Below are 25,886 nucleotides of genomic sequence, written 5' to 3'. Positions count from 1 at the left end.
CAATAAGTGTGATGTCTTAAAAGTAAAAAAAAATAAGTCTTTTAGGAAGGATGGAAAGATTAGCTATGTCAACCGCTACTGAAATTAAGTAAAATAAAGAGAATAGAACTGAATTTGGCAAGATGGAAACCATTACTGACCTTCATAATAATAGTTTCAAAGGCATAGTGGTGATGTTTGTGTAACTGTAAAGGGTTAATGAGAGAGAAAGTGAAGACAGTAAGTGCAAATAGCTCACTAAAACAATTTTGCCATGAAGGAGAACAGAGAAATAGGGTGGAAACTATAGGGGGATGGAGGGTAGTGAGAGTTAAAGAAGGGTTGATTTTTAAAAAAGTTTAAGATGGGAGATAATATTACCGATAAGTGATAGAAGATGGGAGCAAGGGAACAGTAAGAAGGGTTGCCCTTAGCAGCAAGGATAGGAAGAAGTCAGAATAAGGGCACTGAAATGGGAAAAACAGTTGCTTCTCATTTTCTTAGTGAAATTAGGAGCATGCCTATCAACTGAGAATGAAGAGGAGCAGAAAAAAGAGAAAGATAATGCAAAGAACTAACAAGGTAATATCCCTAGTTGTTTCATAAAAGTTATAAGAAACATACAGAAATCTTTCCATTAAAGAAATAAAATCAAATAATACATACAGACCACAAAGAAGCATTTAAGATTTACCTGCTGTGCAAGCAATTTTGGAGGTGGTGGCAGGTGTGAAGATGGTCCACGTTCCTATAATAAAGATAAGGACTATTACAAAATAACCAGATAAAAGATATCTACTGGAAATATTTCTGAACATAAATTTTTTTCAGTGGCACTACAAGATTGCAAACAGTAAACCATCTTCATCCTTTTCTCTTTTTTAATAAAAGTACACCACTCACTGCATAACATTATATTCTATAAAATCACTCTGCCATTTTAATAAGATTAGAATCTCAAATGGACTTTGCAAAAAGTAGAATTTTAGTGTATAAATTTTGAAATTCTACCACAGGTAATTTGGCAGTGGAGAAGTACGCCTTTAATTTTGAAATTTTATTTACATAAGCCCTATTCTTTTTCTGCATTTTTTCCTAATGGCAAACTAAATGTATGACATTTACCTAAAGAAATGAAACATCTAAAACTTATTGGAATCAAATACAATACATACTCACTTGCTACACTTAACAACACTATTCACTTGCTAATACAATGTCACACACACACACACACACACACACACACACACACAAATCAAGACATTAAGATATGATATATGATATTCCTCTATTCTTTCATGGGAAAGGATTATCACTCCCCATGTTAAGCCAGTAAATTTAAGTCACATAAAACATGAATTTTATTTAAAAAAAAAAAAAAAACTTGGGCGCCTGGGTGGCTCAGTCGTTAAGCGTCTGCCTTCAGCTCAGGTCATGAACCCAGGGTCCTGGGATCGAGTCCCACATTGGGCTCCCTGCTCGGCAGGAAGCCTGCTTCTCCCTCTCCCACTCCCCCTGCTTGTGTTCCTGCTCTCGCTATCTCTCTGTCAAATAAATAAAATCTTTAAAAAATAAATAAGTAAAATAAATAAAAATAAAAATAAAAAAACTTGAAAAATCCTTTTTCAGAGTTCACAAATTTATTCTCCAATGACTAACCAATGCCATAAGAATAAAATTCAAACTTCCTTGTATATCATACATTTAACAACTGGTTGTTATGCAGCTCTCTTAACTCCTCTCCTATATCAAACTACTGGAGACTTCTAGAATGTGCCATGCTTTCTCGTGCTTCTCTACTCTGAACATGTTCCCACTGCTTGAAATTTCTCTCTTCCCTTGTTTACTGGCTAATTCCCACTTCAAGTACCAAGTCTTTTGCAAAACCTTTTCCAGAGAATGCTCTAAGAACTCATTATGTGCGCTCTGTCACACCATTTATCACACTGTCTCGCAAATGATATTTGATGTCTTTTCATTTTACAGAGACTGTTAGCTACCTACCTTTTATCTCCTTGAAGGAACCAGTTCCTCCATCTGTTTTGTTTGAATTCAACAAATACATGCTGAGTACACTATGAGTCAAGTGGACTCTCTGGATGACAGCCCTTTTTAATTCCCAGCTTGCAATGCAGTTTCTTGGAAGCAGGATCAAGTGTATCTGTTTACCTACATTATTTCCTTTAACAATGTTCTTCAAAATGACTCACACTTAATAGATTTCTCTACTCCTTATGTGTGATTTCCCTACTCAGCGTACTATTTCACATATGAATACTGACTAGAATTTACAAAGAACTCAGTAAACCATAAAGCACTTAGCAATGTTTGGAAAAAGTTTAAACCTCCACTTTAATAGGACCAAACAGTTACAAGCAGAAAAAAGGTGAAACTTTAGTTTCTACTTATTAATTTTAGCTACTGTATCGACAGCTCCTGTTAATAATGCAATAAAATTATGGTTTAGATGTACAACTATTCAAGACAAAAGATACAGTTTCCTTTTCCTAATTCTTCAATTTTATGATTACAAGATTAATTCAACCAAAGTACAGGTAATGACAATGATCTCCTTAAGTCCAACAAACCTGATTAAATGGAGGTCCCTTCCCATAGGGACCTTTTGATACTGATGGCTGGGCAGGTATCTGAGATGACTTCGTGTTGCAAGCTTCATCTGCTTCTTTTCGGTTTTCAGTGTTTTCAGAAGCTTTTGAACCTTGATCCTCACTAAGCAATCAAAATCCAGGTGAAATAAGAAAGTAAAGTGGACAGACTACACCACAAGTAAAAGCATTTTGTCTATAAAGATTATTTCTATATGGTTTTAGTGGGCGGAGTGGGAATATATCAAGGAATGAGACGGTCTTGTGACCTAGTGGTGCTTTCATTCATTCATTCATTCATTCATTCAGTAAATATATACCATATGTCTATAATGTGTTAGGACCTAGGTTTGGCTAAGTTATCATCACAAGGTATAAAGTGCAGTAGAGTAGTTGTCAAATATGGACACTCACACTTGACATACAACTTCACAAAGGAATATATCCCAACCATTTTGATTGACCCCCACCCAAAAAGTCTCATCTAAATGCAACCAAGTAATATTATAATTAATACCTGTATTCTAATTTATTCTGACTTAATGAAAAAACAGAAGCCAAACTATAGTATTTTTTAAAATCACAAGTGCCAGGCATTTCATAACTGATCATGAAACAGCAGTATACTACAATGCCATGGCTAGAAAACTCTACCAATTCTACCAAAACTTCTAGCAACTAACTGCATGTGCATGCAAGCTCCTTGTATTTTAAGAGCCCAATTTTTATGGTGTATAACCCATATATTCCTGACTCTGATGTCCCTGCATTAGAGATGAAAAGCTCCCATTTTTCAAACTTTAATGCTGCTTGCTGAAGTTTAAAAAAGCAGCTACAGTAATTCAAGTAATTTTTCTCCAGTTTTGTAAATATTAATCAGTTCAAGCAAGTAACAAGTTTGAAACAGTCCCTGATACTGTCTTTCAAAATACCACCAATTAGGGGCGCCTGGGTGGCTCAGTCATTAGGCGTCTGCCTTCAGCACAGGTCATGATCCCAGGGTCCTGGAATTGAGCCCTGCATCGGGCTCCCTGCTCAGCGGGAAGCCTGCTTCTCCCTCTCCCACTCCCCCTGCTTGTGTTCCCTCTCTCGCTGTGTCTCTCTCCGATAAATAAATAAGATCTTTAAAAAAAAATATCACCAATTAGATGGCCAGGATCTAAACATCTTTTTTAAAATATGTATTTTCTTTAGAAGCATCAAACTTTAATTCCTTGACTAGCTGTACTTTAAAATTTGCCTTATTAATCAACTTCCCACTCAGTAAGTTCTTGGAGTAGAATGTAGAAATTCTATAAAAAAAGGAACAAATGACTATTAATGAAACCTCTCTGCATAAATGGATAATGTTATATCAATGAATTCATAGTATTACTCGTGGAAGTTGTTCCAATAGCTTACCTGCTGTTTTCTTTAGGACTACTACTTCCTTGCTCATCATCATCACTGAAATTCAGCTGTTCTGTATAATCTACTTCCATCTGAGCACCTAGTAAATTAAGGAAAATTCAGACTGACTGTTTAAAAACATCTAAAAACTAAAAACACTTAATTAATTTTGCCTCTTACCTGCCCAACCTTCATCAGCTTCAGCATCTAGGTTATCAAATTTATCAAGCTCCTTTAGTTCTGAAGCACTAAGGATGGAGGGGCGTTCAGGCTCAGAGGCCCATGAAGGAGGTGGACCCCTTCCTCGAAGGCTTCTAATAAACAAGAGGTTATGAGGGGAAAAGATACAAAGTTTTAATGATTCTAAATTACGTAAATATTAAAAGATTGGAATTTAGTTCATTTCAATTCAACATTAGTATTGTCTGATGTACAAAATATTTTACACCTGACATGTATGAAGAAATTCTAATGTTAATACATAAGTTCAGGACAATATATAATTCTGTTACAAGTATTTAGTATCAGAAAATGGGTTTAATTGCCAAAAATTTAAAATAAAACAAGTATGTTAAAGAACAATATGGCTAAGACTAATACTAATATCAAAATGAAGAATGTTAAGAAAAATCATTGAGGAGAATGCTCGAGTCTCACATTAAGCAAAAAAAAAAAAAAAGAAAATGGGGAGTCATTAATCATTAACATCATGGAAGGAAGAAGGGATAAACAACTGTCATGCCATGATTTTCAGTTTTCAGAATCTTACGTCAATTTAAAGTTTTAGAAGAATAAAGTATTGTTCTATCTTATAAAAGTCAATTATTTGTTCATGGCAACTGTACTTTGAGGTCAAAATAATGAATCAATCATTACAATCCATTCAACCTCCAGAAAATCTTAATGAGCATATGTGCCTTCGTGCCTTGGCAACTTTTATCATTTAATAGTCTTACTTGTTTGTTTCAGATAAAGAAGGTGGAAACCTCATGGGACCATGAAGAGGAGGATAAGCCATCCTCGGATACTGCTGAAACATCTGAATGAAGAAAACAAAATTGATAAATTTTGCAACCAAGTTTTATATATATATATATAAATAAAAGATCACCCTAACTAAACCTGAGGTAATTTATAGAAAGAAAGATTATAATAAACCATTCTATGAATAATTAGTTGTATCAGCTGGTATAAATCATCATTCACCCTCAGTAACAAGCCATCTGTTAAGACTAATGCGCCTAGCAAGACTTTACAAATACGGATAATAACTAGGACACATCCTACGAAGAACTTCTGCTATCCCATTAACAAAACCACATGATTATGTACCAACATGAAAAACCTAAAAAGACAACATGCATGCACCCCAGAGACCTGCAAAGTCCTAAGTTCAAATACCTGAAAGGAAATAATGGGACACTTCATCATAATGCAGATTAACTGAAGGCAGATTTGTTGGTAAAAAGAAATTCAGTTTATTTTAAAGATTTTAGTTTATTTGACAGCGAGAAAGCAAGACAGGGAACACAAACGGGGAGTGGGAGAAGCAGGCTTCCTGCCGAGCAGGGAGCCAGATGCAGGGCTCAATCCCAGGACCCTGGGATCATGACCTGAGCCGAAGGCAGATGCCTAACAACTGAACCACCCAGGTGCCCCGAGAAATTCAGTTTAGATAAAAGTATGGTCCATAATCCAGGGGAGTGAGGAAGATAGTGGGTATGGGAGATTTCCCAGGGGTTGGAAATAGGTGGATTCTGATTCAAGCTAATATACAGATCATTATCATAAACTGAGGTACAAGGATGTTGCTCTCTATGGGAACTTGGATTTGAGAAGTGAAGTTTAGGAGAAGTTAAAGATAGAGTATGAAGACAACACCGCCGAGAGAAGGGAACAGATGTCAAAAGATGTGCTTATAGCTATTTGCTTATAACCAGGTCAAAATACAAGGAAAAAAGAAAAGAAAAGAAAGAAAAAGAAGGAAAGAGGGAGAAAAAAGAAAGGAGAGAGGGTGGAAGGGAGTGAGGAGGGAAGGAAGGCAGGCAAGAAAGAAAGACTGTATTACCTTAAACACGTAATTTATATCCTGAAATAGATTAGCTTTTCTTTAAAAAAACAACAACAACAACAACAAACCTGTTAGGTAAAGAAATTACTCTGTACTTGAAGAAAGGCTATGTTTATATGATCATTCCATCTAAAGATGCATTTCTAAGTAGGGTCAGAGCAAGTTAATTTTAAGTTAAGCAGCAGCTGAAGCTCAGATGGAGAAGCTTTTAGTCTGGCGAATGCTGAGAATTTTTGGTTACATCATCCTGTACTGAAAGTTAGCAAAAACACAGTTGGAGGCAAATGTTCATAGGTAAAGTTTCATTAGATCCCTCTTCTGCTGATTAGTCAGGCATAGAGATTAATTTGATGTATTAAATGCTTAAAATTTAGGAATTTGCCACAAAAATAAGTGTAGAAACAATCTTTAAATTCTCAATATATACTGATGGTTTTAAAAACATTTCTGTTTTTGTTAGTTAGTGGAACTATAAAATGATTGATGAAACTGGGAAAAAGCCTGCTTGGTCTCCCCTTTTAAAACTTTCCCTTCTACCATCCCAACCCCCAGGCCTGAAAATTCAGGGGTCTTTGGAAGAACAATTTGGAAACTATTAGGAGACAAGTAGTTTGGTGTAAATAATTTACAGGTTAGCATATAAGACTGATTTTTATCATGTTCTCAAATTAAAAATATATATATATTTTTTAATCATTTATTTCCCTCCTCTCCCCTAGAATAATTAAATAATACAAAGAAATAGAAAATATGAAAAAATATGGATATTTAGAGCCTGAATACTTAGGAATTAAGTCATAATAAAAATAAATATAAGAGGGGCGCCTGGGTGGCTCAGTCGTTAAGCATCTACCTTCGGCTCAGGTCATGATCCCAGGGCCCTGGAATCAAGCCCCACATCGGGCTCCCTGCTCGGCGGGAAGCCTGCTTCTCCCTCTCCCACTCCCCCTGCTTGTGTGCCCTCTCTCGCTGTGTCTCTCTCTGTCAAAATATATATATATATATATATATATATATATATATATATATATATATAAGAACCAGACCCTTACTCTCTTTGAGATTAACGGTCTCCTGAAAAATGTTAATTTATTTACTTGGGCACATGTAGTTTACCGTATCATTTCACAGGAGGCTGAGAGCAAACAAACGTTCGAGGGCACCAAATCTACCTATTAATTTATATAAATATATGGGTCACAAATATATATTAAATAAAACTACAAAAATAGAATCAGCAAAATCCAGACTATGAAAAACTCCACAGGATAACAAATAAATAACAAGCTCCCCCCCCCCCACAAAAAAGAGAGAGCGAGAGAGATGGAGGGAAAGAAGTAACCAAAGGCAACAGGATTCCTAAAAAAATATCAATCAATCTCAAAGAATAGATGTTATCTGGATCCTAATCATGAGATAACCAGAGAAATCAGGATACTGACTTGATGTTTTTAAAAACTCTTTTTAGGGGCGCCTGGGTGGCACAGTCTGTTGCACGTCTGACTCTTGGTTTCGGCTCAGGTTGTGATCTCAGGGTCATGAGATCGAGCCCATGTCAGGCTCTGCACTCAGGGCAGAGTCTGCTTAAGACTCCCCCTCCTCCTCTCTCTGTCCAACCCATAAATAAATAAATCTTTAAAAAAAATGTTTTAGATAAAAAACCAAAACTTTCCTTTTAGGTATGATAATGCCATGGTGGATTTTTCTCCTAGTTTTTATGTTTTAAAATACAACCTAAAATATATATGGATGAAATGATGTATCTAGGATGTTGCTTCAGTAATTGGAGGTGGTGGGAAATAGCTGAACCAAGACTGACCTCAAGTTGATAACTACTGAAGATGGGTGGTAGATATGGAAGAAGGGGGGGGGGGTTCACTGTACTGTTTTTTTGTTTTTGCATATGTTCAAAATATTCCATAATGAGAAATTAAAAAGAATGTAAAAGGTATGTTTACCAATAAAAACTTTAGAGCTAAAGCACATATTAACTTTTTTTGTGCCATGAACTACCCCCCTTGGCAGTCTAGTCAATCCTATGAAATCTCTTCTCATAGAAATGTTTTAAATCCATAATCTAAAACAGAGTACTACAAAAGAAAACAATTATGCTAAAATTTTGTTAACACAATATTTAAAAAACAAATTTATGATATGGTAATGTATGTGCTTTCATTAAATAACAAGTGGGGCTACCCATGGGTCTAATAACTACTCTGAAGTATTACTGAGTATATTTTGCCATATCCACAATATGATAGGAAATGAAAATAAATATGATCCCTATTAATGATAAAAACTAGGGTACTCCTGATACTTCTGTGATTTATTTCCTGCATCCATAATCAAGGAAAATGCTAATTTTTAGTTAGATGTTAATGCAAATATAGACCTAAACTTTTCCCCATTCTAATTCTCTCCATGGAACCCAGAGCAAAAACCTCTTATTTAACAACTTGCCTCTTTAACAATACTTACATAAGGAGGCATCATAGCTCTGTACTGGGAAGCAAGAGCTGGCTGCTGTCCATTCAGTTTAGCCTGTGGAGGACCACAAGCTATCCTCTTTTCCACCACTTTGAGGATATCATTTTGTTCTGATGTTCCAGCTGTGCTTTCATCCTGGCCAGAGAGCTTTTCATCTTGGTCAGATGTCAAAGGTGATCCAGCAGACTTACCACCATCTCTCCAACAAGCAACATCTGGTATGGAGAGAGATAAGAAATTCAATTAAAACAAAGAAACAGCACCACAGAATTCAGAATTGAAATTAAAAAGGGGGAGGGGCATAAGAAAAAAGCTGAAAATGGAATACAGTGAAATCAAACTAGGCACATTTCAAAATTCAATAGATTAACAAAACACAGTGAAGGAGTAGTGAAAATCTAATCTATGTCCTACTGCTTTCAAAGTGTTTAGGATATCAAGAACAGTGGCTTCCAAAGCAGAGATGTACCACAGAGGGTACCACCAAAAGCAAAGACTGGGGTTGGGGAAGAAAATATTAGAACTTCTCTATCGAGGGGTGGCTCAATCGTTAAGCGTCTACTTTCGGCTCAGGTCGTGATCCCAGGGTCCTGGGATCGAGCCCCGCGTCGGGCTCCCTGCTCCGCGGGAAGCCTACTTCTCCCTCTCCCACTCCCCCTGCTTGTGTTCCCTCTTTTGTTGTCTCTCTCTCTGTGTCAAATAAACAAAAAATAGTATCTTAAAAAAAAAAAAGAACTTTTCTATTGAGCTTTACCATTATTTGATATAGAGATTAGAGTCACTGTTATACCTGGAGGTGTCCTGAGGGAAGACGGCTGGGAGTCCTGTGGTGACAGTAATGCCCTCATCTGTTTTCAGGCTACTATGGCTAGTTACATGTGCCCAAGGGGGCAAATTTAGTGACTATATTATCTGGTAAAACTACACTCAGTAAAATAGGTAAATGATTTTACAAGGATATCTCTTTGGAAGGTAGCCTCTAAGATGACCCAAAATGGGTATCTATCTCCTGGTATTCACACCCTGTACCAGGATTGGTTTGTGTCACCTACAGAATAAAGCAGCAGTGATGATGTGTCTCCTATGGGGTTAAGTTATAAAAGACTGGGCTTCCATCCTGAGTGGGAGTAGTCCTGTCACTCTTTACTTTATCTGGGGAAGCAATCTTGTGAGCAGCCCACACATAAAAGAGCTATCACGAGTGAGCTTGGAACAGTAGCCCCGTCAGGTCAGCATTAGATGACATACTGCAAGGTTGCTGAGAGTTCCTGTGCCACAACTCCTAGCTAAGCAGCTCAAAGATTCCTGACCCTTGGATACTGTGTGAAATCATTAAGTCTAGTTCAGCTGTTGTTTTAAGCTGCCAAATTTGTTATGCAGGAACAGATAACTGGTGAAAATCAACTGAACAAGAAAATAATAGAGGGGTGCCTGGCTGGCTCAGTGGGTACAGCATGGAACTCCTGATCTCAGGGTTTTAAGTTCAAGCCCCATGTTGAGTGTAGAAATTACTTAAAATTAAAAATAAAAAAATCTTAAAAAAATAAAGAAAATACAGCTGACAATCTATTTCTAATATAAATACATCAACTACGTAACAATTAAAAGTAAAAATAACAAAAGATGATTTACCCAGACCAGACAAGAAATGAGCCATAAGAAGTATGAAATGTATTAGGTTATCAGAAATACAGATTTGTAACCATCACCGAAAAGAGAAATCTCCCATGTATACAGGATCCTTTCAGATATTTGGTAATGACAATAGGAAACTAATATAATTAATAAATAAGACACTTAATCTCAAGGATTTTATATTTCTATTTTTAGCTTTTCCTATATGTCCATAATACAAGTATTTCTTACTATCCAAATTTATTTGGTTCTTTGGTGTGAGTTCAGAAAGCACAGGATCACTGAATGTTAATAGAGTAGCAGATAAATGGATATGATTTACAAATAAATATTTGCATATTAGAGGGGTTGGTTCAAAATTTTTACTACTGTAAAAATGACCAATATTAATGTGCAAAGAACTCACCCAGACATCTTGTTAAAATGCAGATTTCTAATTTAGTGGGTTGGGTGTGAGGCCCAAGATGTACATTTCCAACATGTTCTTAAGTTATACCAATGCTGTGCATGTGAAAACCACACCGGAATGACAGCAGTTACTGTCTTTTCAAAGGAGGTAAGTCACACATACAATAATATTGGGCAGGTTATGTTACAAAATAAAATACAAATATAATCTCATTCACTATTTCTATGAAATAAAAGGTATTCTTACTTGGTGGGCGTAAACTGGGTCCAGGTCCATAACTGTCATCACTTGTTTCTTTTTCTTTTTTTTCCTGATCCCCAGCTGCCTGCAGGCTGGGAAATTCTTGCTGAAAATGACTATTCACCTGGATTCCTACAGATTTTTTTAAAACATTAAATGTAATTTTTATACTGAAGATAATGAAAAAACCCTCCCACGATAGAGTACTCTGCTTTTCTCTGATAAATTATTCCATATATATATATAATTATATATACTATATAGTTTATATATATATATTTATTCCACTGTTCGTATCCATAAAACTTTAACATTTATTTAGAATTAGAATCCCTTGGAAAGTTAATGAACAGCCATGAGGAGATAAAAATCTAAGAAAGGAATCTGCCAGACACTGTTCAGGACTCATTAAAGATGATAAGGAAAATGAGGAGAATTTCACTCCTGTTTTTCTTTTACAATAACTCCTTACATTTTTCAAAAAGTCAAACTTCTTTGCTAATAACTCTAAGAATCAAATAATATTGAAACAATACATGAATCAACACTGCAAGTATCACAATGACGCTAAAATGCCTTCACTAAATTTATCACTGAGATACTGATTGCACGTCACTAGTCACCCATTCACCCATCTACCTACCTACTTGCCTATTTATTTATATACTTCTATAAATTAAAAGATCTGATTTTATTAACTTGAGGGTGTAGATAGGGCCTAGATTTTCTATACAATGTTTTATAGATCTTTCCTGTTTTGCAAGTGGAAAATTTAAATTTTGCTGGGGAGTCCATCATTCCTTGGGGGGGGGGGGGAGTATTACAGCTACCATGCTTTACGGCTACTGTCTAGCTCTTCTCTACTATGGAAATCCTGAGTAGCACATGTTTGAAATAGAAGAGGTTAGGGAACACAGATGGTGATGAATATAGCTTCTAGCTATTTACACAGTATCTGGGTACTTTTATGCCCCAAAAAGCAGAAGGTACAAAGTTTTTTCTGGTCATGTAGGGTGAAGATAAAAACAATGTGGGAGAGTATCTTAAAGACTCCTTTTTAAATCCCTATCATTGGCTCATACATGGGTCTTGGCACTGAAACTTAACTACCCCAACAGTTGAAAGAAAGACCCTTTTTTAGGACCTGAGTATATCCTTGACAACGTTCTCTGCCCCTGTCAAAATCCACCCCTTATCTCCTGCATGGCTGTTCAGTAACTATCAAACCTAGCCAGTTTCCCCAGCCTATGTCCACTTACCATCTCCTTGCCCACCTTGCTTGTTACTGGCCCAAGATTTGGGAGCAGGTGCTACTTCTGGGGGAGCTGCAACCCCAGGTTTTGGCTGTGCTGGTGGAACTTCTGGTGTTCTTAAAAAAAATATGAATCCATTATTTCAGATATTGTATGTTCAAAAAAATAAAAATGAATATTGTAGTTAAGGTAAATTTGTGTATAACTGTTTTGGCTACATATTTACTCATAGATGCATCTCCCACAAATGCTTTTCCTCTGCAACATTCCTTTAAATAAAGTATAGCTATTTTTATCCCCTTTCATTTCTTCCTTTTAATAACCCAAGGAGAAGATAGCTTTACTCGTTTTTCATTTTGTAAAAAAGAAAAAAAGAAACACTCATTATTGAGTATAGCTACCAAAATCTATTTTAAAGAAGTAAACATTTATATATAATTAGAAATAACATTATAGGCATACATACTGTCTGGACTGGTGGACTTAGCCAGGGCTAAGGCTAAGCAAACTCTCCATCTGGCAGTCAACAGGTTCACCACTGTACTTATTACTGTTACTCAAAGAGGTAACAGCAACTTGCCTGATACCTCCCCATGAGTAAAAGGTGTTTTGTTTTTTTGGAGGGGTGGGGTTGGGGGGAGGGGCAGAGAGAGAATCCTAAGCAGGCTCCACGCCCAGTGCAGAGCCCAATGCAGGGCTTGATCTCACAACCCTGAGATCATGATTTGAGCCAAAGTCAAGAGTTGGACACTTAAATGACTGAGCCACCCAGGTGCCCGAGTAAAAGGTGTTTTAAAAGAATCTACAGTTTTAGTCAATCTTTGTAATGAGTTAATGCTTGAAAATGAAAAAGGTAGTAGTTAAGAGACTTAAGAGAGGCAATATATTTCTGGTACACTCAGACCTTGTAACTGGCTTGCTACTTTTGTAGTAATTCTACAACAACTGAGAAACAGAAAACAATGTCTTTGACAAGTTTTATCCAAGTAAAGTCAAATTTACTATATAAAGCTCCCCAAATAGGAGTACAGAAATCTGATAATAGATACAGGCAAAAAGCATCAAGTATCCAATTACTTGTATTATTTTTCTAAATTACCACTACTTCACTTGGTCATTCAAGAAATTAAGAGCTTTGCATAATCCCTAAAATACAGAATGCTAAATATATGCTGAATGATTAAAAGGGACATTATTAATTCTATTGTAGCCTGCTTGCTAATTCTTTATATTCATTTAAATAGTAGTACTTGAGCACTTAAAATGTGCATCAGGTATAGTTTCAGTGAACCAGGCAGACAGAAATTCTTAGCATCATGGAAATTATTTAATAGAATCAACTCTTAATTATATTAGAAAGTGAATGCCTGATATGGTGGGGGTTCGAGGGAGTCTTACACAGTACATACGAAAAGCTGTGATTAGCAATTCTGTCATCTGTTCTACCTTGACACATGGAAATACTGCCACTAAACCTACTCACACACACAAAAAATTCATCAAAAGGTGACTATGTAAATGACTTCAAATGGCTTGAGATACCTAACATACAGAGTTCAACGTCTAGCACACAGAACAAACTCAAACAGAAGTTCCCTACAAGGCGCCTGGCTGGCTCAGTCACTGCAGCATGCAACTCTTGATCTCGAGGTTGTGGGTTTGAGCCCCACGCTGCGTGTGGAGATTACTTAAAAATAAAATCTTAAAAAAAAAGAAGTTCCCTACAAAGAAATAGTTTCATTTTTTAGTTGACTTTGACTCACTTTTCTTCTTCATGCTGCTCTTGTTTGGATGCCCATCCTGTGCCATCTTTAGGTACAATGTTCACATTAGGGTCATTGCCTTTGTTTTCTGCTTTGAGACTTGGGAGGTTAGCAGGTGGAGGCATACGCCGTGAAATACCAACTTTTCCAAGACTCTGTAATCCATGTCGAGCTGCAACTAAAGATCAATAACATCAACTTTCTTTGAACATCTATTTTATTGCTCAATTTATTCTTAAAACAATATAGAAAGACAACAGGTGTTAATGGAATCTTGAACTATTATTTCCTTTTATCTTAAAATAAGAATTTTTAAACTAAGCCACACACCTGCAACAATAATCCAATATAGAAATTATATTAAACTATCATGCCATTGAAAAGATGATTTAAACATTCTAACAACCCTATATACTATATACCCTATATACTATATATATATATATACTATATACTATATATATATTCTAACAACCCTATATACTATATACCCTATATACTATGAAAGGAAAACACAGGCGATAAGTGGTTTTGTAATCTTTTCAAGAAATCCATTTTAAACTCAAAATTTAGGATATTAGAGAATAAATGCGCTAACTTTACATTCATAATGAACACTTGCTAATATACCATACATGGTCCAGGTTTCACCTTTCACTATAAATACTGGGCCCAAGGTATCAAAAAACAAAACAAAACATCCCAGGACTCTCTTCCATAACTAGAAGCAGTAGTAAGTATCCACTACTGTATATTCCTATGCCTACCAATCTCATTGACCAAGTCTCCCTTTGGAGCCACATAGTTCTACTTTCTGCTGACAACAAACAGGAAAAAAGAGACATATTTTAAAACATTTATAAATTTTTAGGGCTCCTGGGTGGTTCAGTTGATTAAGCATCTGCCTCCATGCCTTCATCTCAGGTCACGATCCTGGAGTCCCCAGATGGAGCCCCACGGGCTCTGCGCTCAGCAGGGAGCCTGCTTCTCCCTCTCCTCTGCCCCTCCCTGCTCATGCTCCTGCTAGCTCTCTCTCTCTCAAATAAATAAAATCCTTTTAAAAAAATTATAAACTTTCTACTGTAAGACACTTAATTCATCCCCCGAAAAATGAGTACACACATAAAAAGCCCAATGTACATAGGGTTGCATAAATAATGGGTTTATCCTAGCTCCTAACAGCAATAGCTCCAGAGTACCAATCATAGCAATAAAACAAAACCATGAAAATCATAAAAATATGCCACTTGATTTTACTCACCTGTGGTTTTCTGAGTTTCTAAAGATTTACCCTTGTAGGTATTAAATAAACTGAGTGTTGCATACTTTTTCCCATCCTTTGCTTTTGTGCTCTGGCCTGACTTCTCCGACATTTCGGTGGAAACTCATCGAGTCCAAAACCTCCTGTCACACCCCTTCAAACCTTTAAGACACACATAAGAAAGAAAAATGAGGAAAATTTTAGCTTACTTTAAAGAAACTCTCAGTAGGGGTGCCTGCGTGACTCTTTTGGTTAAGTGTCTGCCTTTGGCTCAGGTCATGATCCCAGCGTCCTGGGACTGAGTTCCACGTCAGGATCCCTGCTCAGTAGAGAGTCTGCCTCTCCCTTTACCCGTCCCCCCTGCTCGTGCTCTCTCTCTCAAATAAATAAAATCTTAAAACAAAAAACAAAAAACAAACTCTCAGTAAATTCAAATGTCCCCCAAAATTCTGAAAAATAAAAACAGTGAGGAATGAAATCCATCTTCAATAACTCATATAGATAATAATGTCATACTTGTTTAATACTGTCAAATTTGAAGAACCAACACACAACAAAATGAATCAAACTAAACTGCCCTGCATTCAGTGAACATATTAGTTACTTATGGTTTGTAACTGCTTAACTGTATCGTAGAGAATAAGAATTTTAATCCAGAGGCGCCTGGCCGGCTCAGTCAGTACAGCATGCTACTCTTGATCTGCTCAAAATTGTGTTCAAGCCCCACATTGCCTGTGGAGTCTACTTTAAAAAAAAAAAAAGGAATTTTAACCCATACTGAAATGAATGGGTCAAATACAGTAAATCTATGGAGGCTGTCTATTTAACAAATACTATTCAATTTAACAGGCTTGAGATGACAGGCATCAATCAGTTTCTGCATATGGAATGCAAATATGATAGGATGATTAACATCATTCCTCCATTAATTATATGCTTCTGTTTTCAGGCAGTATATGCTTTCACATGCTTATAAGCCACTCTTGTTTTTATGTTTTACAGTACCTACTACACCAGGAAAAAATATAAATCAAATACACATAATTGTAATATAAATGAGTCAAATGATAATTCCATCAAAAGACAAGGACAGGGGCGCCTGGGTGGCTCAGTCAGTTGAGCGGCTGCCTTCGGCTCGGGTCATGATCCCAGGGTCCTGGGATCGAGCCCCACGTCAGGCTCCCTGCTCAGTGGAGAGCCTGCTTCTCCCTCTCCCTCTGCCTGCCTCTCTGCCTACTTGTGCTCTCTCTCTCTCTGTCAAACGAATAAATAAAATCTTAAAAAAAAAAAAGACAAGGACAAACTATCCCTTAACATACCTAACCGAATTGCTATAAAAGAATATGCATTCTTAAAAACAGAGAATTTGTAGCCATAAACAATAAGACTATAGAAATCAGAAAGGCCAATTCCACTATAATGGTTTTGCCAGTTAGTGTGAGCACTTTTAGTTTAAAGTACAACTTAAACTAGCAATTAAAAATATGAAATCCTTAGGAATACATCTGACAAAAAATGTGCAAGATTAGTATATTAAAAACCACAGAACAGTAAAGAAGACCTAGATACATGATGCTATGCCCTGTGCATGGGTCAAAAGACCCAATATGTAAGATTGTGATTCCTTGCCAAATTGATCTATAGATTCAAATCAATTCCAAACAAAATCACAGAAGGAATTTCTGGGGGAGAGGGTGGTAGAATTTTCAAGCTGGTTCTAAAATTTATTTAAAAATAGACAGGACCTAGAATAACCAAAAGAACTTTAAAAAGAATAAAGTTCGGGATGCCTGGGTGGCTCAGCTGGTTAACTGTCTGCCTTTGGCTCAGGTCATGATCCCAGGGTCTTGGGATCGGGGATCGAGCGCGGAGTCAGACTCCCTGCTCAGGAGGGAGGCTGATTCTCTCTCCTCCCCGCCCCCTGCTCTCTCTCACTATTTCTGTTGCTGTCTCTTCCTCTGTCAAATAAAATCTTAAAAAAATTAAATTAAGGGGCGCCTGGGCGGCTCAGTCGTTAAGCGTCTGCCTTTGGCTCAGGTCATGATCGCAGGGTCCTGGGATCGAGCCCCACATCGGGCTCCCTGCTCGGCGGGAAGCCTGCTTCTCCCTCTCCCACTCCCCCTGCTTGTGTTCCCTCTCTCGCTATGTCTCTCTCTGTCAAATAAATAAATAAAATTAAAAAAAAAAATTAAATTAAAAAGAATAAAGATGGAGGACCAATGTCACCTGATTTCATGATCTGTTAGGCAGCCATGAACACCGTGTGGTACTGGCCTAAAAAAAGACTGATCAATGAAACAGAATAGAGTATAGAAATACAAATATATACAGGCATCTGATTTTTACAAATGCAAAGAAAATTCAGTGAAAAAGGGACAGTTTTCTTAACAAATGGTGCTGAAGCAATTAGGCATATATAACATAAAAAAATGAATTCTGATTCCTAACTTCTACCATATACAAAACATCTCAAAATGGACCATAGCAAAGGGTACAAACTTGAAATTAGAAGACGTGTATGTTCTGGAGATCTAATGCACAGCATTATGATTACAGTCAAAATACTGTATTATATACATCAAAATTGATAAGAGACAAGATCTTAAGTGTTCTCACTACACACAAAAAATAACTGATGTGATGGGAGTATCGGCTAATGTTACAGCAGTAATCATTCTGCAATATGTAAGTGCATGAAGTCAACATGTACACCTCAAACTTACACAATGCTATACATTAGTCATATCTCAATTTTGTTTTAAAAAGGAGCACAGACAAAATGTAAAAACCCAAATTATAAAACTTCTAAAGAAAACAAAGGAGAAAATCTTTGCAACCTTGGGTTAAATAAAGAATTCTTTGACAGAACACTAGAATCTGCTCTCAGGGGTCTTACTTTCTAATGTGGAGATTCAAAATATAGGTAAATAGGATTATTTCAGATGGTGACATATGCTACGAATGAATAAACAGGACAATATGAGAAAGTAATAAAGTGTAATTATTTTAGATTAGTTGATCACTAAAGGCCTCTCTGAGGGAAAGGCTTCTGATTTGGATCTAAAGGGGAAGGAGTCAGCTTCAAGGCTGAAGAAAAAGCAAATGCAAAGGCCCTAAAGTCGGGGCGTCTGGGTGGCTCAGTCGTTAAGCGTCTGCCTTCGGCTCAGGTCATGATCCCAGGGTCCTGGGATAGAGCCCCGCATCGGACTCCCTGCTCGGCGGGAAACCTGCTTCTCCCTCTCCTGCTCCCCCTGCTTGTGTTCCCTCTCTCGCTGTGTCTCTCTCTGTCATATAAATAAATAAAATCTTTAAAAAGAAAAAAAAAAGGCCCTAAAGTCCTGACATGCTTATCATGTTCAAAAACATAAAAGCTAGTGAAATCGAAGTTAGTAAGAGAGGGAGAGTTGAAAGGGAAAGAAAAGGTTGGATGAGAAGGACTATTAGAATTTTAAATTTTATCTTTAAAGCAATGCGATTCTGAGCATTCATTTTGAGCAGAGACATGACTTTGGTTTTTAAAAACAACCTGGCTACAATGTAGAGAATGGATTGTAGGGGGCCAAAGGTGGAACATGGAAACATCATAGACTACAAAAGCCTAGGCACAACATGATGTAGCTGTGGCTGAAAAATGGAGACTAGGTAGAGGAGGCCAGGAGAGAGGAAAGAAGGACAATTTTGGTCTTGAGCTGGAAAAGCAAGACATGAAGTAAGGTGGGGAAGACTAGATTTAGGGAAGATGGGGCAGAAGGTGAGGCAAGAGTTCTGTCTTAAACATGTTTAGTTTGAGATCTTTATAAAAACAAGCAGAGATTTGTACAGAAAGATGCTCAAGATAAAGTTAAAAAGTATATATGATTTTTAAACAATATGTTAAGTATTAAGAAATAAAATATATATGCCAAGTATGAAAGTCTACAAAACCATATCACAAATTATCAGCAGCAGCTATACACCTGATTGTAAGGAACTTTGACTCTCTTTGTTATACATACTGCAATATCTAAACAGTAAATGCACTTTGCTTTTGTAACAGAAAACAAGAAAAACTGCAAATGTTTTTAAGAGCAATGACTTGAAATGAAAAAAAATTAGTTTCAAGACCAGAAGATGAAAAAATGCATATGATTAAGTAAAAAGAATTTAAAAATCTATCCTCAATGGCGTAACACATATCTAAAATATGCAAGAATAATAACAAAGACTATAGGTAAACAAAAAGTAGTTGATGAGTGTGCGTTCATCGGACTTCTTGTGGTTTATGCAAATAAAAATGGGAGAAAGTAACAAAAAGATGCATATAACTACTGCGTGTTAAGTGAATATTCACTGAGCATAACACAACTGTCATTAATGCTCCTTACACCATCAAAGGTACTTGCAAGTATGGTAACATCTCTTCCTTTTGAGCAATGGCATAAGAACCTAACTCACATCCATAAGATTCCAAGGGATAACATACCTTGTGTGTGTTTGTCCTTGGATACTAAAACCTTAAATAATGAAACCAATGTCCTCTTAAAGCCTGCTGGAGCATTTAGTAAATTCTCTGAAATACAATTTCACAAAGCAATCCTCTATAGGTTACACAGAAACAATAAGCCTGATATTGCCTCCTCACTGCTACAATGACAAATATTCATTCAACAAGATACAACAAACATGTTGAGAATAAGCTGCCAAACCCTGTCTTAGATGTTAAGATCTATCATGGAAAGATAGATGGGGCCCCTGCCTTCATGGAAGTTTTAACAGTAAGTAAATAAAAATACAAGAATAAAAAAAACTCAGCTGGGTAAAGGGATAGCAAAGAGGGGAAAGAGACTGGATACAATGGTAAAGGTCTGAAAGATCTCTCTGAAAAGATGACACGAGGGAAGAAAAATCAATCAGTAGTTCTCAACAACAGGCTGCAGACTTATCCCGGAAGGTTTTTAAAGATACTACAGTCCCTGTGCCAGACCAATTAAATCAGAATTTCTCAGACTGGGTCTGGCTCCTCGGGTGTCTCTTAAGTATAGGCATTACCTCATTTTATTGTGCTTTGCAGATACGGTGTTTTTTACAAATGGAAGGTCTGGGGCAACCCTGCCTCAAATGAGCGAGTCTGTCAGCACTATTTTTCCCATAGCATTTGCTTACTTCATGTCTGTATCACATTTTGGTAATTCTCAATTTTGAACTTTTTCATTATTATTATATTTGTTATGGTGATCTGTGATCAGTGATCTCTGAGGTTACTATTATCCTTGTTTTGGGGCACCACAAACTAAGACAATGAACTTAACTGATAAATGTTGGGTGTGCTCTGACCACCCACCAACCAGCTGTTCCCCGAAACACAATATTGAAATTAGGCCAATTAATAACCCTACAATGGTCTGTAAGTGTTAAAGTGAAAGGAAAATTCTCATGTGTCTCACTTTAAATTAAAAGCTAGAAATGATTAAGTTCAGTGAGAAAGGGATAGGCCAAAAGCTAGGCCCCTGGCACCAAAGTTAGCCAAGTTGTAAATTCGAAAGTTCTTTTTTTTTTTTTTTTAAGATTTTATTTATTTATTTGACAGAGAGAGACACAGTGAAAGAGGGAACACAAGCAGAGGGAGTGGGAGAGGGAGAAGCAGGCCTCCCGCTGAGCAGGGAGCCTAATGCGGGGCTTGATCCCAGAACCCTGGGATCACGACCTGAGCCAAAGGCAGACACTTAACAACTGAGCCACCCAGACGCCCCGAAAGAAAAGTTCTTAAAGAAAATCAAAAGTGCTACTCCAGTGGACACAGAAATGAAAGTGCAACACCTTTACCACCAATATGGAGAAAGTTTCAGTGATCCCAATCAAACAGAAGATCAAACAGCCACATTCCCTTAGGCCAAAACCCAATCCTGAGTGAGGCCCTAACTCTATTCAATTCTATGAAGGCTGAGAGAGGTGAGGAAACTCAAGAGAAACTTGAAACTGGAAGAGGTTGGTTAATGAGGTTAAAGGAGAGAAGCCAACTTTATAACATACAAGTGCAAGCTAAAGCAAGTGCTGATGTAGAAGCTGCAACAAATAATCCAGTCAGTAACCATCAACATGGAGGCAGAATCTTACACTGCAAAAAGACTACAACTCTGAAAGCTAAGATGATGGCTAGCATTTTTAGCAATAAAGTAAATTTTAATTAAGGCATATACATTGCTGGGGCACCTGGGTGGCTCAGGCAGTTAAGCATCTGACTCTTGGTTTCAGCTCAGGTCATGATCTCAGGGTCCTGGGATCAAGCCCCATGCTGGGCTCCAAGCTCAGGGTGGACTCTGCTTGAGATTCTCTCTCTCCCTCCCTGTCTGCCACTCCTGCTCATGCTGTCTCTCTCGCTCTTTAAAATAATTAAGTAAAATCTTAAAAAAAAACAGATATATACAAAAGATATTAAAAAACATAATGCTATTGCACAATTAATACACTACAATATAGCACAAACATACTTTTCATATGCACTGGGAAACCAAAAAAATTTCATTTCATTCCCTTTATTGAAATATTTGCTTTATTACACTGGTTTGGAACTGAACCCTCAATATCCCCAAGGTATGCAACTATAACCACAGTTGAGAAGCACTGGGGGGGAAAAACCCAATTTTGATCTGGGATAAAAGGGTTCAGGTGTAAAGGTCATGGGGGAGAGGAAAGAGAGGAAGTCAGAGTAGGCAGAAGTCTAGTAGGCTAGGCTAAGGAGTAATGCCCAGTTTATTTACTGAAGAAAATTAATCAAAAAAAATCTCAGTTGCTGAATAAAGGTATGGCTGCATTCTGCAGATCCACATCTTAAGTAACAAAATGGTACAATTTACACAATTAGTAATTTAAAAATCCTTGAAACAGTAAGCTCAACAGGAGCATTTCTTTTCAACTTGTCAGATTCTGATTTCAAAAAATGTACTGGCACAGTCACAGAAGAACAAAGGATCTCTATCCTCTATTTGTATCATTTTTAATTTTAAAAAGCTTTTTGGGGGTGCATGGGTTGCTCAGTCAGTTAAGCATCTGCCTTCTGCTCAGGTCATGATCCCAGGGTGCTGGGATCCAGGGAGTCTGCTTCTCCCTCTCCCGCTCCCCCTGCTGTGCTCTCTCCCTCTCTGTGAAATAAATAAAATATTTAAAAAAAAAAAAAAAAAAAAAGCTTGGAGCGCCTGGGTGGTTCAGTCGGTTAAGCATCTGCCTTCAGCTCAGGTCATGATCCCAGGGTCCTGGGATCGAGTCCCACATTGGGCTCTCTGCTCAGCAGGAAGCCTGCTTCTCCCTCTGCCTGCTGGTGCTCTCTTTCTCTGTCAAATAAATAAATAAAATCTTTCTTTTTTTTTTTTTTTAAAAGCTTTTTGTTATTTGCATGCTATTAAGAATATGTATTTTTTTACATTACTGTCCTACTTACTATGTACCTAAAAATCTGAATCATTAGGGTTTGAGGGTCAGTCTACAAAAAGAGCCTATTGAATAATAAATACACCCCCTTTAAGGGAAGAGAAAGTAATCATATTTCTGTGACCCTGAGCAATGACAGTAAGAAACTAGTATTTTTCATTGAAATTTGATATACCAAAACATGAGCATCTGCGTTTTCCAGATTTGAACAATGAATATATATTACCTTGTAACAATTTTTTTTTTGGGGGGGGGGGGAGTGTTAAGATGAAAGAAGAAATCAAGAAGGAAAAAAGCCAGTATTTTAAAAACAAACAATTTCCAAAAGGTCTAAGGGAAATTTGGAAGACAGCGGTTTGTCATAATATAAATGTCAACCTTTCAAAATGAAAGGATGACACTCAACAGTGGTTACAAAAGGATGGTTTTCATGAAGGACAGCTATCATAGGTTAAAAATTTTTTAAAAATCTGTAAAGGGTTTCCACATCAAGACAAGATAAACTACGATCTCTAAAATTCCTTCAGTCTCAAAAATTATAAGATTCTATGGTTTCTCACCATTACGAAAGTATTTAAAAATACTCAATATGAAAAACATTATTTTTAGTGATATTTAAAATCTAGCATTTCTGAAAAAAAAGAACACACTTTCACAAATTGCCAATCTGCTCAATTCAATTAAATGACAATTATCTTTCTGGCCACCATGGGCTTCTAAGTATCCAGGCTCTGTTTACCTTTCTTTCCTCATTAATCTTATGTGAGAATTTAGTTCCTCTGGAAAATGAAATACAATGTCCCACTGATTTAAATAGTTAACATTAAAAAGAACCTGCAACCAGATAAGCATACTATATGCACTCAACAAATGTTTTACTGAACAAATAAAAAATCTCTAGTAAGTAATAAGTAATAGTCAAATATCAATACGAATATAAAAAGCAAACGGATTCTGTGTAAACCATATTCTCTGGTTTCTGTGACTCTCTGACAGCTCTTTTTTTCTATCCCTCTACATAAATGTTAACATGCTTTTGCCATCTCTCTTTACCAGCTCCCTCTATGTGCTTTCTTCCTTGGCCATCTCATCTATTGTTCACTGCTTCACTAAGGATAATTCCCAAAACTTTCCTTCAAACTACAATCTTTAGACATACATTTTTAATTGTCTATAGTACAAAATGTTTCCACTTAAATTTCTAGACAGAACTACAAACTCAAAATGTTTTGATTCCCCTATTCATTCATACAAATGATTATCCAGCGCCTACCACATTATCAGGCACTCCTAGGAACAAATGAAAAAGACATGTTGTCCTCATCAACTGAGTGGAGGTAATAGGAAATGTGAGAAGGTTGGAAAAGGTTCGCAAAGAACTGGCAGGAAAGACAGACGACTAGGTAAACGAGGCATTGACAATCAGTGCTGACACCCCAGTAGAAGCTGGAAACCAGTGATATAAAGTATTCCCAAGGCTGGCCAGTTTGAAGACTCTCATTAGTGTCCAGCAGCACATTCAGGAGTGGGGAGTGGTGGGAAGCACACAGCGGATGGAATGATAAGGAATTAGAGCTGTGCCATATGTGTGTAAAGAAAAGCAAGGCAGAAGAAGATACTGCCAGGAAAATGGTTAGAATAACATTTCATGGAAGTCTAAGCCACAGAGTTAAAGCAGGAGAAGGTGGAAGAGAATAAGGAAGACAGCAGAAGGAACTGCCAATTTTAATATGATTGTATAAAAGCTCCACCAATAGTAATTATTAAATGCTTATTGAGTCAAGCTTACTATGGATTGCTTTGTTCATTTAATAAAAACAACAGAGGGGCACCCTGGTGGCTCAGGTCATGATCTCAGGGTCCTGGGATCCAGCCCCACATTGCATTGAGCTCCCTGCTCAGCAGGGAGTCTGCTTCTCCCTCTCCTCCCCACTCGTGATGTCGCTGTTTCTCTCCCTGCTTGTGTTCTCTCACTCTCGCTCTCTCTCAAATAAATAAATAAAAAAAATCTTTAAAAAAATAAAAAATAAAATAAAAACAGGAGAAAATGTACTGAGTAAGAAAATTGGAGGCACAGGAGCTTGTGATTTGAACTTAAGGTTTCAGGTGATGAGAGGGGTTTAGAACATCAGACATTAAAAGTCAAGCACACATTGTATATGTGATTGAGTGTGCATATGTACACATACCCACAGAGAGTGATAAATATGGTAAACTGCTAACAATCAGGGAATAGGGATGAAGGAATACAAGAATTTTTCATACTATTCTTATAATTTTTCTGTGAGATTAAGATTATTCCAAAAGAAAAAGTTTAAAATGGGTGCCTAGCTGGTGCACGTGACTCTTGGTCTTGGGGTCATGAGTTTGAGGCCTGCACTGGGCGTGGAGCCTACTTAAAATAAAAATAAAAAAAAGTTAAAAACAAAAAGCTCACCTGCTTTCCCAAACACGTTCTTCTCCCCAACTTCAACATAACCACCTTTCCTGACCTCTAGATTTTTAAAAAATTTATTTATTTAAGTAATCTCTACAGCCAACGTGGGGCTCGAACTCATGACCCCTAAGATCAAGAGTTGCATGCTCTTCCGACTGGAGCCAGCCAGGCACCCCTCTCTGACCTCTAGATTTAAAACCTTGAATGATCTTCCATATTTATGTCTCCCACTTCTAACATGAAGAGAGATGTAAGTTCTATACGCTCTAGTGTAGCGATGTCTCTTGAAGCCATTTAAAAAAAATCTGAACTCTATAATGTAAAAATATCAGGTTAGGAATAAGAGCTCAAAGCCCAAGTCACCAAAATTTACCAATGAAGAAACAACTTTAGACAAGTAAAAGTAGCTTGCCCCAAACTCATATAGCCATGAAGAGATAGGGCCAAGATTAAATCCAGACTTGATGGCAAAGCCAGTGCCCAGATAACCTCACCATAGGAAAGTCAGAATTTAATTTTCATTATAAAAGAGGTAAACATGAAATCTTTAAAATGTAATAATACGTGATTTTAGGCTAAGAGATTCTAAGATTCAAGTTTTTATTTTCAAAACTTATTGTATTATAATACAGAATAAAATATCAAGAATAAAAAGTTATAGTAACAAAATACAGTAAAAATGTATTCCATCTGTTGTAGAAATATGATAATGTAAAAAGTCTAAGACTCAATGCACTAAAGACTAAAAAAAAAAGGGGGGGGTAGCTATGTAAGAATTGTTTCCCCTCTCAAAATTCATATGTTGAAGTCCTAACTCCCAGCTTGACAGATGGTATTTGGAGATAGGTCCTTTGGGAGATAATTAGGTTTAGCTGAGGTAATGAGCGTGGGGCCTCATAATGGGATTAGTGCTCTTTTAAAGAGAAGACACCACAGCTCTCTCCCAACC

At 36.9% G+C, this 25,886-nt stretch overlaps 1 protein-coding gene across 9 annotated transcripts in view; it reads right to left on the bottom strand.

Annotated features, from left to right (window-relative positions):
- The window catches only part of PRRC2C (proline rich coiled-coil 2C), an 88,626-nt gene that overhangs the window by 55,091 nt on the left and 7,649 nt on the right, over positions 1 to 25,886 (bottom strand). For 7 of the 9 annotated variants that reach the window (XM_032389492.1, XM_032389501.1, XM_032389497.1 and 4 more), the window contains exons 2-11: positions 15,097 to 15,258; positions 13,836 to 14,013; positions 12,079 to 12,188; positions 10,826 to 10,951; positions 8,527 to 8,750; positions 4,934 to 5,016; positions 4,158 to 4,291; positions 3,990 to 4,077; positions 2,571 to 2,712; positions 674 to 727 (exon numbers count right to left, since the gene is read on the bottom strand). In XM_032389492.1, coding sequence (XP_032245383.1) covers positions 674 to 727; positions 2,571 to 2,712; positions 3,990 to 4,077; positions 4,158 to 4,291; positions 4,934 to 5,016; positions 8,527 to 8,750; positions 10,826 to 10,951; positions 12,079 to 12,188; positions 13,836 to 14,013; positions 15,097 to 15,208 — 1,251 coding nt within the window. In that variant the 5' untranslated portion in view covers positions 15,209 to 15,258. The remainder of the gene's footprint in view (positions 1 to 673; positions 728 to 2,570; positions 2,713 to 3,989; positions 4,078 to 4,157; positions 4,292 to 4,933; positions 5,017 to 8,526; positions 8,751 to 10,825; positions 10,952 to 12,078; positions 12,189 to 13,835; positions 14,014 to 15,096; positions 15,259 to 25,886) is intronic. The other 2 variants (XM_032389495.1, XM_032389500.1) reach the window with 1 other exon arrangement.

The sequence above is a fragment of the Phoca vitulina genome, unplaced genomic scaffold (genome assembly GCF_004348235.1).
Source record: "Phoca vitulina isolate PV1807 unplaced genomic scaffold, GSC_HSeal_1.0 scaffold54, whole genome shotgun sequence".
NCBI lineage: Eukaryota > Metazoa > Chordata > Mammalia > Carnivora > Phocidae > Phoca > Phoca vitulina.
The sequence above is the reverse complement of the archived record's forward strand: the minus strand, read 5'-3'. Positions and strand labels throughout refer to the sequence as shown.